Raw genomic sequence first — 14,405 nt, forward strand, 5'->3', positions numbered from 1 at the left:
ATCTGGATGTAGTTCGTGCCCTGAAATTTTATTTACAGGCAACTAAAGATTTTCGACAAACGTCTTCCCTGTTTGTCGTTTATTCTGGTCAGAGGAGAGGTCAAAAAGCTTCTGCTACCTCTCTCTCTTTTTGGCTTCGTAGCATAATACGTTTAGCTTATGAGACTGCTGGACAGCAGCCTCCTGAAAGAATTACAGCTCATTCTACTAGAGCTGTGGCTTCCACTTGGGCCTTTAAGAATGAGGCCTCTGTTGAACAGATTTGCAAGGCTGCAACTTGGTCTTCTCTTCATACTTTTTCCAAATTTTACAAATTTGACACTTTTGCTTCTTCGGAGGCTGTTTTTGGGAGAAAGGTTCTTCAGGCAGTGGTTCCTTCCGTATAAAGATCCTGCCTGTCCCTCCCGTCATCCGTGTACTTTAGCTTTGGTATTGGTATCCCACAAGTAATGATGACCCGTGGACTGACCACACTTAACAGGAGAAAACATAATTTATGCTTACCTGATAAATTCCTTTCTCCTGTAGTGTGGTCAGTCCACGGCCCGCCCTGTTTTTTATGGCAGGTCTAAATTTTTAAATTATACTCCAGTCACCACTGCACCCTTTAGCTTCTCCTTTCTCGTTGGTTCTCGGTCGAATGACTGGGTGTGACGTAGAGGGGAGGAGCTATATAGCAGCTCTGCTGGGTGATCCTCTTGCACTTCCTGTTGGGGAGGAGCAAATATCCCACAAGTAATGATGACCCGTGGACTGACCACACTACAGGAGAAAGGAATTTATCAGGTAAGCATAAATTATGTTTTTATAGGTACATGAAAGTCAAAATGAAACGTCCAATGATTCCTCATATAGGCAATGAATTTTTAATAGACTTTTTTTTTTTTTTTTTTCTTTTTTACTCCTGTTGTCAAATTTACTTCATTCTTTTGGTGTGCTTTGTTGAAAAGGATAAGGCTCAGAAGCGGCCAATAACTACTGGGATCTAGCTGGTGATTTGTGGCTACACATATGCATCTTGTCATTGGCTTACCAAATATGATCAGCTAGCTCCCAGTAGTGCAATGCCCTGGAACTACTATTAACCATGTGTTTAATTCCTTTGCAAGTAATAGTGCAATAATTATATGCTCATAAATTACAGCATTTTTATATATTAGATATTTATTGATATTTCTGATAATAAATAAACCTACATGTAACATAGGGTTGACCACAACTAATTTGTGAATTTTGAATTTAAATGTGCATTTGTCATGTGTCTGTAAGACAGAGTTCAGAATGCCCTGTAGGTCTGGTTATAAAACCTGAAAGATTGACCAGTCAAAGTGAAACCAGCTATTATGTGTGAAAATCTGTTGTCTTTTTATATCTTAAAGGGACATTATACACATTTTTTTCTTTGCATAAATGTTTTGTAGATGATCTATTTATATAGCCAATAAGTTTTTTTTTTTTAATGTATAGTTTTGCTTAATTTTAAATAACATTGCTCTGATTTTCAGACTCCTAACCAAGCCCCAAAGTTTTATGTGAATACTGTCAGCTACCTTCTCCAGCTTGCTCCTGTTTGTGTAAAGGGTCTTTTCATATGCAAAAGAAGAGGGAGGGGGGAGGGTCTTATTTCCCACTTGCAGTGGGCTTTCCAGCTACCTTTTCAACAGAGCTAAACTGGAAGCTTCTAAGTAAGTTTTTAAACCGTTTTATACTGGATTTTTATATCAGTATCTGTGCATATTATTCTTTATAGTAGTGTCTATTACATGCAGTTATATGAAATTAAGTGTATACTGTCCCTTTAAAATGGCATAATAGGATATTGTAATTACAAGACTTATCTATAGTCTTGCAAATAAATTAACGTAACAGACAATTGTGAAATAAGTTCATTTTTACAATGTCTATACTCTGCCCAGAGCTTGCTTTATTTGAAGTAGCCAATTCAATCTTGTTACTGTATTACTGTATTTTGATAGTAAAACTTGCATTGTTTGTTGCATCCTATCTTATTACCTCTAAGGCCAGTAAGGGACAGATATTTAGGTTTATGCTTGTGAAGTCTGCAATTCCAAGAATCCCCGCCATTTTCAAAGTTAAATTACAGGAAAGAAGAACAGAATAAATTATTGCAATTATTTTTTTAATTTATCTTTTTGCTACACATCATTAAACATTTTTTTTATTACGGTCCCAAAGTGTCTTACATCCTTTCTAAGTCTGCTTATATCTCAGTGATTTCTTTAAAAAACCCTTCTGATGTCACAGAGCTACTAATATACCAAAGCCAGATTCTGAACATTTCTATTCTCATGCTCTTATACTGATCTTTCTAGGATTTTGGGTTTAGAGGTCAATCAGTAGAAAAGGTACTGGACATAAGTGCCCTGTCTTCAAAACCTCTCAGTCCCAAGGTGAGTTTCCTGTCTCCTCACCTGCATTCATGAGGTCTATAAACTAGGACAGTGATTGCTAACTTCCTCACACATGGGGCCCATAAATCTATATTTTAGAGACTTCAATTTATGGATATTGAACAAAAAATAGTAATATATTTCCTAAAAATATCCAGTAACCTAGTTCTTCATCTCAGGGGGTGCTTTTGAGTTGTGGGCTCCTTAAAGCACACAACTTTAGTTCTGTTTTTTCTAAGGGCCAAAAGAACTATGAAATGCACTATTAGTTCAGCTTTTTCCGGAGCTTCGGAAACTAGTGCAAAGGGCCAGTTGGCCATCACTGAACTATTACTTATGCACCTCCAGTCAGTGGCTGTCTCTATGCATGCATTAATATTTCTGCACAGTACGTGACTTGGAGAGTGAGCATGGAAGGGTTATGTGTGTTTGTTTTTTTTCAAGGTAAAAACCTGTTGTTTCTGCTAAAATAAGTGGGGTGTGTGCGCACACGAAGTGTGTTTCTGTGTTTCATATTCATTGGTAAGAAACATACCATACAGAATTAGGTATAATGTTTTCTCCTATTAAGGTATCATGTAGAACTTCGGAAGTCCACCCTATTAGAACTTATCACCACTATATTAAAAGGACTTAGAAGGTCAATATTAACCTTCCATGACTGAGATAAATAGTGTATAATTAAAAAAAAAAAAATTCTCTTGGTATCCTTTTTGAAGGAAAATTTAGCTCCTTTCCGTGGGGGAATACAGAGGAACATCCGGTAGTGTGCACATCATGAACGCCATAACTATAAAATTGTTACAAACATTTTTGCAAACACTGCTTTAAGACCGTTCTCAAGAAACATGCAAGCTGTTGAGCCTACCTTACTGTGCTATCATGGAAAGGAGCTCAATAAAGGATACTAAGAGAAAGAGGCCAATTTTATAATGGAAGTGTAACGGCTTGTATTTCTTAGGCACTGATCTTCAGCCCAATCTTCCATATTATATAATAAGTGAGTCAACCCTCCTTTTGCGTCTACAGTGTTTTCTTGTTTTTTTTTGAGCCTGCTCACTTATTAGGGGCCAACGCTTCCCCAGAAGGCCAAACTGAATCGGGCGATCCCACGCTCGACGGGCCCTGGTTAACAGAACACGGAAAGTATCTTAGAAATACTTCAATTGGGAGATATAAATTATTCAGTGCCATAGAAATGGCCACGCGAAACCGTGCCGCATCCTCTGCAGGAAACAAGCCACCCTCCGGAAAAGGAGTAAAGGCCAAAGGGACACCTGCTTGCGTAGTCGGGAAATGGACTGGGGCACTCGCTTCACGGGTCATGGAAACCTCGGAGGCAGATGGCTCAACGCGCTCTAAGCTCCCTGCTTCAGGAGAAGAGAGTGCTCTAGAACGGTAATCGGAACACAACTTTTGGGTATTGATTACCCAGGCCATTTCATATTTATCACAAGACACATCCTCCGTATCGGAGGCATCCGTGTCGAGCATAGCAGAATCCTCCATAATCTTGCGATTAAAAAAAATGACAAAAAAACTAACTGGCACCTTTTAACACCCTCAATGGCTGGGGCACTCACCACGTCCTGTGAACCAGACAACCCATGAGCAAGACTCTTTTGGTTGCACACAGTCAGCATACGGAAGTGAAAGACAACGTAACCGCACCCATCACGAGGTGCACCATGCCAGTCACACAAAAAAGCGCGCAATCTTGAAGATCACGTCAGTAAAAGAAGGCCGTTATGTTCCGAAAAGGCTGTGAGTCTAAGTATAGCTACACATTTGCAGATAGAACAATATAACAAACATGATTAAAAGTCCCCCCTGTTCAATAACCCCCCTCAGCAGATAAACTATGATTCCTTATTAAGATAAATGGAGTCCTACTGGGACCCTACCTTGTTTCGTTAACATTACATTCACATATCGAAATAAAATGAAACTATCTTACCGGAATCTACGCCGTGGAACAGGAACACGGCCCTTCAAGTGTGACAGATAGTAGTAGCCTCGCTTCTGCCATGGACTTGAGTGAAGAAAGATAGGCAGCAAAACTCGTCAACGCTGATTACCAAGGAGCTGTTAATATGATTCGGGATGGATTCGCAGGAAAACTCTCCCTGCATCTCCGGACTCTAACTTTAATCCATGCTCTCACTGAGAGGCTGACAGGATTACTTAAAACTCCATTCCCATTGCGAAGAGTACTGCCCTCCATAAGAGACTCTCTTGAACTTCTGCCAACCTCCTGGGACGAACGGCAAAGAATGACTGGGGGATGAGGGAAGTGGGGGAGGTATTTAAGCCTTTGGCTGGGGTATATCTGCCTCCACCTGGTGGCTAGTTTCTGTATTTCCCAAAAGTAATGAATGCAGCTGTGGACTCTTCAAATATTGCCGTGGGGACCTAAGTTTTACAACGCCTACTTTAACTAGCTCAGGCGATGTAATCTCGACAGCAAACATGGCCACTACCTTCCTCGCAACCTGCACTTCCCTGCATCAGACATATCGATCTTGTGTTGATGTGTTCCAAGTGCAGGCTACTCTCACTAGCATGCCTCGCTAACTCCCCCATAACACATATCTACATCATGCCTAACCTAAACTCCCTCTTGCTACCTCCCAATGACCATGTCACAGCTAACCCACATTCCCTCTACACTGCCCAGCTAACTCCCCCTGACCGCTTTCACCTACGTCACGCCCAGCTAAGTCCCTAATACCCCCTACACTGACGTAATGTCTAACCAACACTACCCTGAAAGCCCAAGCTAATTCCAACATACTGTCTACTGTCAAAAAATAATTACTATAACAAACTATACTAAAAAATAAACCTTCCCATTATAACTATGAAGCTATGTCGCTAAAATTATAAATAGTGTTTAAATAATGTGTCACAGAAATGTGCTAAAACACCAGCGGCTGATCGCCGGAGGGCTGGCAAAACATCACCGGCCTAGTCGGACTCCTGGAAGTCAGCACCGGACCGGACGAAGCCCCGGTTCGCCTCTTCTTAAAAGTGGTGCCGATCAAGCAGGGTGCAGGGGATAAAGTCACTCTTAAGTATGTTGTTGGCAATTTGATGATGCACCTAGGGATAGCACTTGTTTGGGGGTGCTACCTTCTGGGAAAGTGAGACTGGATTCCCAGAAGGTAGCACCCCCAAACAAATGGTATCCCTAGGTGCCTCATCAAATTGCCAACAACATACTATAAGGGCAACTTGATCCCCTGCACCCTACTCAATCAGCACCCCTTTTAAGAATATAATTATGTTTACAAGAAAAACAAGAAAAAAATACATATTAATTTATATACAATAGTTAAAAGAATATGAATTATAAATAAGAATGCATAAATATTTAAAAATTGTAGATAAATGCACTATTAACTGCCCTAACCTAATCACATAATCAACCCCCATACAGGTATGGGGTTAGTTAGGAGATTAAGGCCTGCTAAATGGTAACCATCAATAATCACCTAATCAACCCCTATACATATATCAGGGGTGGTTAGGAGATTAAGGACTTCTAAATACCCTAATCAACCCCCAAACAGGTATGGGGGTGGTTAGGAGATTAGGACCTAAACCACCACCTCCCAACGCAAACTAGAAGCACACTAACACTTAACCCCCCCCTCTAAACTAACCCCACTAAGTTACAAAAAATAAAACTACAATATCCAAAAAACAAACAAAAAAATCCACCATTATGCCTAACATTAAACTATATGCCCCATAAAATAAAAAAACAACCTAAAACCCCAAAAAAAACTAAACCCCAACACTAAAATAAATTATAATAGCCCTTAAAAGGGTGTTTTGTAGGGCATTGCCCTAAAGTAATCAGTTATTTTACAAAAAAAATAACTATTTTAAAATCTCCCTCTACCATGCAAGTAACCCACAACACCCCCCTCCAAAATAAAATCTAACTCAAATATATCTTAGAAATTAAAAAGTAAAAATAAAAAAAAGCTTATTCTTAATAAAAAATACCACCCCATAAAATCCCTAACTAACCCCAAAAGGGGTAATCACCATTGGGTAATCTGGTTTCTCTTAAACCGACGTTGGGCCCTCTTTATCCTGGTTCCTGGCACTGGGGGCCCATGCCCACTACAATACAAGTAACCCCCCAAAATAACAAAATCTAACTAAAAAAAACAGCAACCTATCTTAGAAAATAAATTAAAAATAAAAAAGCCAAAAGGGACTGACTGATTTAAAATCAGCGAATTGGAATTAAGTAGCACGACTGCATGAAGAGGAGGGCTCGTAGAAGAGAGCTAAAGAAAAGAAGCTGCAATGCAAAGAAAGATGGGCCCCCAGTGCCAGGAACCGGGATAAAGAGGGCCCTGACGTTGAAGAAGATTGAAAAGTGGAGGCGCAAGAGGCTGCCAAAGTCTGCTGTCGTGAAGATGGGCCCCAAGTGCCAGGAACTGGGATGAAGAGGGCCCAACGTCTGTTTAAGAGGAGCCAGATTACCAAATGGTGAGTACCCCTTTTTGGGTTAGTTATGGAATTATTTTTTTTGGGTGGGGGGTTATTTTTTTAAGAATAAGCTTTTTTTATTTTTACTTTTAAATTTTCTGAGATATGTTTTTGAGTTAGATTTTGTTATTTTGGGGGTGTGGGAGTTACTTGTATGATAGAGGGGGGTTTTGAAATAGATTTTTTTTTTGCAAAAGAGTTGATCACTTTAGGGCAAAGCGCTACAAAAGGCCCTTTTAAGGGCTATTATAATTTATTTTAGTGTTAGGGTTTTTTTTTTTATTTTATGGGGTATGCAGTTTAGTATTAGGTATAATGGTGGGGTTTTTTTGTTTGGATACTGTAGTTTAATATTTTTTGTAACAGCTTTTTTTATTTTATTGTAACTTAATATTTTTTATAACTTGGGGTTAGTTTACAGGGGATTTTAGTTTAGTGGGGAAGTTAGGTGTTAGGTAGAGTAAGGTTACATTGTGTTTGGGGCTGTGGCAGTTTAATATTTATTTTTATTTACTTAGATTTTTATTTTTTTGGTAACTTAGGGGGTTAGGTGTTAGGTTAGTTTGTGTTTGGGGTATCTGGCAACATAGGGGTTAATAGATTCTTGCGGTGGGTATCTGGCGACATTGGGGTTAATAGATACTTGTGGTGTGTGTAGAAGCAAAGATCTTTATTATTGCAGCTCTAGTTTGAGATCATGGGGTACTTAATTTTAGGGGGATAAGGATTTGCGGTTAAGCGTGGCAGTTATATTTCCAGGGATCCTTTACTATACATCGCCAATACTGTGGGCAATGCTGGGCGTTATCTATAGCCAGCATCGCCAACCAATGGCAAGTATAGTAAACACCTCTCAGCGATGCTGCTATGTTGGGAGCTTGGCATATTTCAACAGGCTCGCTTGACATAGTGGCAGATCTCTTGGAATATTATGCAGCCTCGTAGCACTCTCGATCATCAGGGTCTAAGACACCTCAACTGTACTTAACATTAAAAGGGCAAATTTATCATTTTACAGATGGACATTGTTCACAAGTGATGAACATGGATGCCCAGGATCACAAACTCACACAAAACTGCCCTAACCAAATGCATGAAAGTTGGGCTTGTCAATGACCCCAGTAAGATTAGTCTAGGGTGATTTTAATACACCACATGGAGAGGTCTTAGAAAGCAACAAGTACGACTATTTGCTCTCTGGAAAATCTGCCCCTTACTGTTAAGTTTGAAACAGACCCTGAAATTGAAAAAATTCAAATAAATCTACATAGGAAACCAAGCAAAAAAAAAAGTAAAAATTAAGAGAGATCCAATGCACATGAAAATTCTTTAAATACAGATGAGTGAGAACATTCACAAGACAGCACCTGGAGCAGGCTCGAAAAAAAACAAGAAAACACTGTAGACACAAAAGGAGGGTTGACTCACTTATTACTAGCTGCCGTGAAGCGAGTGCCCCAGTCCATTTCCCGACTACGCAAGCAGGTGTCCCTTTGGCCTTTACTCCTTTTCCGGAGGGTGGCTTGTTTCCTGCAGAGGCTACGGCACGGTTTCGCGTGGCCATTTCTATGGCACTGAATAATTTATATCTCCCAATTGAAGTATTTCTAAGATACTTTCCGTGTTCTGTTAACCAGGGCCCGTCGAGCGTGGGATCGCCCGATTCAGTTTGGCTTTTTCTTAAGCTCATGCCTGTTAGATTTTCGTTTTTATAAACGTTCTTCTCTGGAACCGATACTTGCAATTTAGTTTGCGTGGGCACTTCCTCGGAAGTTGAATAATATAATTGTTTTTCTAGCTCATTTATCGATCCTTCGGGACGAATTTTCTTGGACCTTGGGCAGTTCTAGAGTGTCCTTATATCAGGCAGGTACTGGTCGGAAGCTTTTCAACTGTTACCAGGGTTCATGTCACCCTCGTGGTGCTGATTAATCCTGTTAGATTCTGAATGTCACTTGGCCTATTCTATGGACTCCGGGCTCAGATCCTACTGAAGTATGAGGCCTGTTGTTTTCACTACAACCCCTCCGAAAGGAGGGTTATGAGTACCAATCTAGGTGGGTTGTTCGGGCTTCTAGCCTGGGATACGGTTCTGTTTTTGCAGACGTCATCATGGTTCTCTGGTCCCTGTGGACTCAAAACCGTTATTCCATTCTTTAGAGAATATATATTTATTGCGGTGGCAGAGTTTCCTTCCTTCCCGCCTTGGGTGGATCATATGGTCTGAATGTGCGGGCATGTTCTTTCTCTGCTCAGAGTTGTTACTCTAAGAGTTGGTGTGCAGGAGTTCCCTGCCTTCTGTGGGGAGCTGGGAAGCTCCAGCTTTTATAAAAAGAGAGAGAGAGATGCACTCAGCTGAGACAGAACAAAAGCTGGAAAAACTTCCGTGCCTGTTCATTTTATTATAGTGTGTCACTCAGGGTGCATACTCTTTTAGCACACTATGCCCCTTCACAGAGAAAAAATATCCTGTAGCATATCAGTCTGACCCTGCCCAATGACAGTCCAGCGCCGAAATACCAGGCAATTCTTCTCTGAACAAGAGAAACAACAACCCCAGACGATCGTTTCGGCCTTCTGTGGGCCTCGTCAGTGAGGTGCAGTCGCATCTCTCTAAGGGCATGTGTGCAAGGAGTCCACGTCTGGTTTCCCCTTTTACTCTTAGGGAGACACAAGAGCAATTTGCATAAATAAAAAGAGAGAGAGAGATGCACTCAGCTGAGACAGAACAAAAGCTGGAAAAACTTCCGTGCCTGTTCATTTTATTATAGTGTGTCACTCAGGGTGCATACTCTTTTAGCACACTATGCCCCTTCACAGAGAAAAAATATCCTGTAGCATATCAGTCTGACCCTGCCCAATGACAGTCCAGCGCCGAAATACCAGGCAATTCTTCTCTGAACAAGAGAAACAACAACCCCAGACGATCGTTTCGGCCTTCTGTGGGCCTCGTCAGTGAGGTGCAGTCGCATCTCTCTAAGGGCATGTGTGCAAGGAGTCCACGTCTGGTTTCCCCTTTTACTCTTAGGGAGACACAAGAGCAATTTGCATAAATAAAAAGAGAGAGAGAGATGCACTCAGCTGAGACAGAACAAAAGCTGGAAAAACTTCCGTGCCTGTTCATTTTATTATAGTGTGTCACTCAGGGTGCATACTCTTTTAGCACACTATGCCCCTTCACAGAGAAAAAATATCCTGTAGCATATCAGTCTGACCCTGCCCAATGACAGTCCAGCGCCGAAATACCAGGCAATTCTTCTCTGAACAAGAGAAACAACAACCCCAGACGATCGTTTCGGCCTTCTGTGGGCCTCGTCAGTGAGGTGCAGTCGCATCTCTCTAAGGGCATGTGTGCAAGGAGTCCACGTCTGGTTTCCCCTTTTACTCTTAGGGAGACCCAAGAGCAATTTGCATAAATAAAAAGAGAGAGAGAGATGCACTCAGCTGAGACAGAACAAAAGCTGGAAAAACTTCCGTGCCTGTTCATTTTATTATAGTGTGTCACTCAGGGTGCATACTCTTTTAGCACACTATGCCCCTTCACAGAGAAAAAATATCCTGTAGCATATCAGTCTGACCCTGCCCAATGACAGTCCAGCGCCGAAATACCAGTGTGCTAAAAGAGTATGCACCCTGAGTGACACACTATAATAAAATGAACAGGCACGGAAGTTTTTCCAGCTTTTGTTCTGTCTCAGCTGAGTGCATCTCTCTCTCTCTTTTTATTTATGCAAATTGCTCATGGGTCTCCCTAAGAGTAAAAGGGGAAACCTGACGTGGACTCCTTGCACACATGCCCTTAGAGAGATGCAACTGCACCTCACTGACGAGGCCCACAAAAGGCCGAAACGATCGTCTGGGGTTGTTGTTTTCTCTTGTTCAGAGAAGAATTGCCTGGTATTTTGGCGCTGGACTGTCATTGGGCAGGATCAGACTGATATGCTACAGGATATTTTTTCTCTGTGAAGGGGCATAGTGTGCTAAAAGAGTATGCACCCTGAGTGACACACTATAATAAAATGAACAGGCACGGAAGTTTTTCCAGCTTTTGTTCTGTCTCAGCTGAGTGCATCTCTCTCTCTCTTTTTATTTATGCAAATTGCTCATGGGTCTCCCTAAGAGTAAAAGGGGAAACCTGACGTGGACTCCTTGCACACATGCCCTTAGAGAGATGCGACTGCACCTCACTGACGAGGCCCACAAAAGGCCGAAACGATCGTCTGGGGTTGTTGTTTTCTCTTGTTCAGAGAAGAATTGCCTGGTATTTTGGCGCTGGACTGTCATTGGGCAGGATCAGACTGATATGCTACAGGATATTTTTTCTCTGTGAAGGGGCATAGTGTGCTAAAAGAGTATGCACCCTGAGTGACACACTATAATAAAATGAACAGGCACGGAAGTTTTTCCAGCTTTTGTTCTGTCTCAGCTGAGTGCATCTCTCTCTCTCTTTTTATTTATGCAAATTGCTCATGGGTCTCCCTAAGAGTAAAAGGGGAAACCTGACGTGGACTCCTTGCACACATGCCCTTAGAGAGATGCGACTGCACCTCACTGACGAGGCCCACAAAAGGCCGAAACGATCGTCTGGGGTTGTTGTTTTCTCTTGTTCAGAGAAGAATTGCCTGGTATTTTGGCGCTGGACTGTCATTGGGCAGGATCAGACTGATATGCTACAGGATATTTTTTCTCTGTGAAGGGGCATAGTGTGCTAAAAGAGTATGCACCCTGAGTGACACACTATAATAAAATGAACAGGCACGGAAGTTTTTCCAGCTTTTGTTCTGTCTCAGCTGAGTGCATCTCTCTCTCTCTTTTTATTTATGCAAATTGCTCATGGGTCTCCCTAAGAGTAAAAGGGGAAACCTGACGTGGACTCCTTGCACACATGCCCTTAGAGAGATGCGACTGCACCTCACTGACGAGGCCCACAAAAGGCCGAAACAATCGTCTGGGGTTGTTGTTTTCTCTTGTTCAGAGAAGAATTGCCTGGTATTTTGGCGCTGGACTGTCATTGGGCAGGATCAGACTGATATGCTACAGGATATTTTTTCTCTGTGAAGGGGCATAGTGTGCTAAAAGAGTATGCACCCTGAGTGACACACTATAATAAAATGAACAGGCACGGAAGTTTTTCCAGCTTTTGTTCTGTCTCAGCTGAGTGCATCTCTCTCTCTCTTTTTATTTATGCAAATTGCTCATGGGTCTCCCTAAGAGTAAAAGGGGAAACCTGACGTGGACTCCTTGCACACATGCCCTTAGAGAGATGCGACTGCACCTCACTGACGAGGCCCACAAAAGGCCGAAACGATCGTCTGGGGTTGTTGTTTTCTCTTGTTCAGAGAAGAATTGCCTGGTATTTTGGCGCTGGACTGTCATTGGGCAGGATCAGACTGATATGCTACAGGATATTTTTTCTCTGTGAAGGGGCATAGTGTGCTAAAAGAGTATGCACCCTGAGTGACACACTATAATAAAATGAACAGGCACGGAAGTTTTTCCAGCTTTTGTTCTGTCTCAGCTGAGTGCATCTCTCTCTCTCTTTTTATTTATGCAAATTGCTCATGGGTCTCCCTAAGAGTAAAAGGGGAAACCTGACGTGGACTCCTTGCACACATGCCCTTAGAGAGATGCGACTGCACCTCACTGACGAGGCCCACAAAAGGCCGAAACGATCGTCTGGGGTTGTTGTTTTCTCTTGTTCAGAGAAGAATTGCCTGGTATTTTGGCGCTGGACTGTCATTGGGCAGGATCAGACTGATATGCTACAGGATATTTTTTCTCTGTGAAGGGGCATAGTGTGCTAAAAGAGTATGCACCCTGAGTGACACACTATAATAAAATGAACAGGCACGGAAGTTTTTCCAGCTTTTGTTCTGTCTCAGCTGAGTGCATCTCTCTCTCTCTTTTTATTTATGCAAATTGCTCATGGGTCTCCCTAAGAGTAAAAGGGGAAACCTGACGTGGACTCCTTGCACACATGCCCTTAGAGAGATGCGACTGAACCTCACTGACGAGGCCCACAAAAGGCCGAAACGATCGTCTGGGGTTGTTGTTTTCTCTTGTTCAGAGAAGAATTGCCTGGTATTTTGGCGCTGGACTGTCATTGGGCAGGATCAGACTGATATGCTACAGGATATTTTTTCTCTGTGAAGGGGCATAGTGTGCTAAAAGAGTATGCACCCTGAGTGACACACTATAATAAAATGAACAGGCACGGAAGTTTTTCCAGCTTTTGTTCTGTCTCAGCTGAGTGCATCTCTCTCTCTCTTTTTATTTATGCAAATTGCTCATGGGTCTCCCTAAGAGTAAAAGGGGAAACCTGACGTGGACTCCTTGCACACATGCCCTTAGAGAGATGCGACTGCACCTCACTGACGAGGCCCACAAAAGGCCGAAACGATCGTCTGGGGTTGTTGTTTTCTCTTGTTCAGAGAAGAATTGCCTGGTATTTTGGCGCTGGACTGTCATTGGGCAGGATCAGACTGATATGCTACAGGATATTTTTTCTCTGTGAAGGGGCATAGTGTGCTAAAAGAGTATGCACCCTGAGTGACACACTATAATAAAATGAACAGGCACGGAAGTTTTTCCAGCTTTTGTTCTGTCTCAGCTGAGTGCATCTCTCTCTCTCTTTTTATTTATGCAAATTGCTCATGGGTCTCCCTAAGAGTAAAAGGGGAAACCTGACGTGGACTCCTTGCACACATGCCCTTAGAGAGATGCGACTGCACCTCACTGACGAGGCCCACAAAAGGCCGAAACGATCGTCTGGGGTTGTTGTTTTCTCTTGTTCAGAGAAGAATTGCCTGGTATTTTGGCGCTGGACTGTCATTGGGCAGGATCAGACTGATATGCTACAGGATATTTTTTCTCTGTGAAGGGGCATAGTGTGCTAAAAGAGTATGCACCCTGAGTGACACACTATAATAAAATGAACAGGCACGGAAGTTTTTCCAGCTTTTGTTCTGTCTCAGCTGAGTGCATCTCTCTCTCTCTTTTTATTTATGCAAATTGCTCATGGGTCTCCCTAAGAGTAAAAGGGGAAACCTGACGTGGACTCCTTGCACACATGCCCTTAGAGAGATGCGACTGCACCTCACTGACGAGGCCCACAAAAGGCCGAAACGATCGTCTGGGGTTGTTGTTTTCTCTTGTTCAGAGAAGAATTGCCTGGTATTTTGGCGCTGGACTGTCATTGGGCAGGATCAGACTGATATGCTACAGGATATTTTTTCTCTGTGAAGGGGCATAGTGTGCTAAAAGAGTATGCACCCTGAGTGACACACTATAATAAAATGAACAGGCACGGAAGTTTTTCCAGCTTTTGTTCTGTCTCAGCTGAGTGCATCTCTCTCTCTCTTTTTATTTAAGCTCCAGCTTTTGCCTGCTTAAAGAAGATTTTTGGAAGATTCTTCAAGGATCTCTGGCTGTTGTCTCTTTCATTACCCTTGGTCTGACCATGCTCTTGACGTTTGGGTGTCTGCC

At 42.2% G+C, this 14,405-nt stretch overlaps 1 protein-coding gene across 1 annotated transcript in view; it reads left to right on the forward strand.

The window, feature by feature from the left end:
• LOC128653403 (centrosomal protein of 164 kDa-like) overlaps window positions 1-14,405 on the forward strand; it is a 262,023-nt gene that overhangs the window by 46,382 nt on the left and 201,236 nt on the right. Inside the window, exon 13 of the mRNA XM_053706655.1 lies at window positions 2,334-2,411. Coding sequence (XP_053562630.1) covers window positions 2,334-2,411 — 78 coding nt within the window. The remainder of the gene's footprint in view (window positions 1-2,333; window positions 2,412-14,405) is intronic.

The sequence above is a fragment of the Bombina bombina genome, chromosome 3 (genome assembly GCF_027579735.1).
Source record: "Bombina bombina isolate aBomBom1 chromosome 3, aBomBom1.pri, whole genome shotgun sequence".
NCBI classification, from domain to species: Eukaryota; Metazoa; Chordata; class Amphibia; order Anura; family Bombinatoridae; genus Bombina; species Bombina bombina.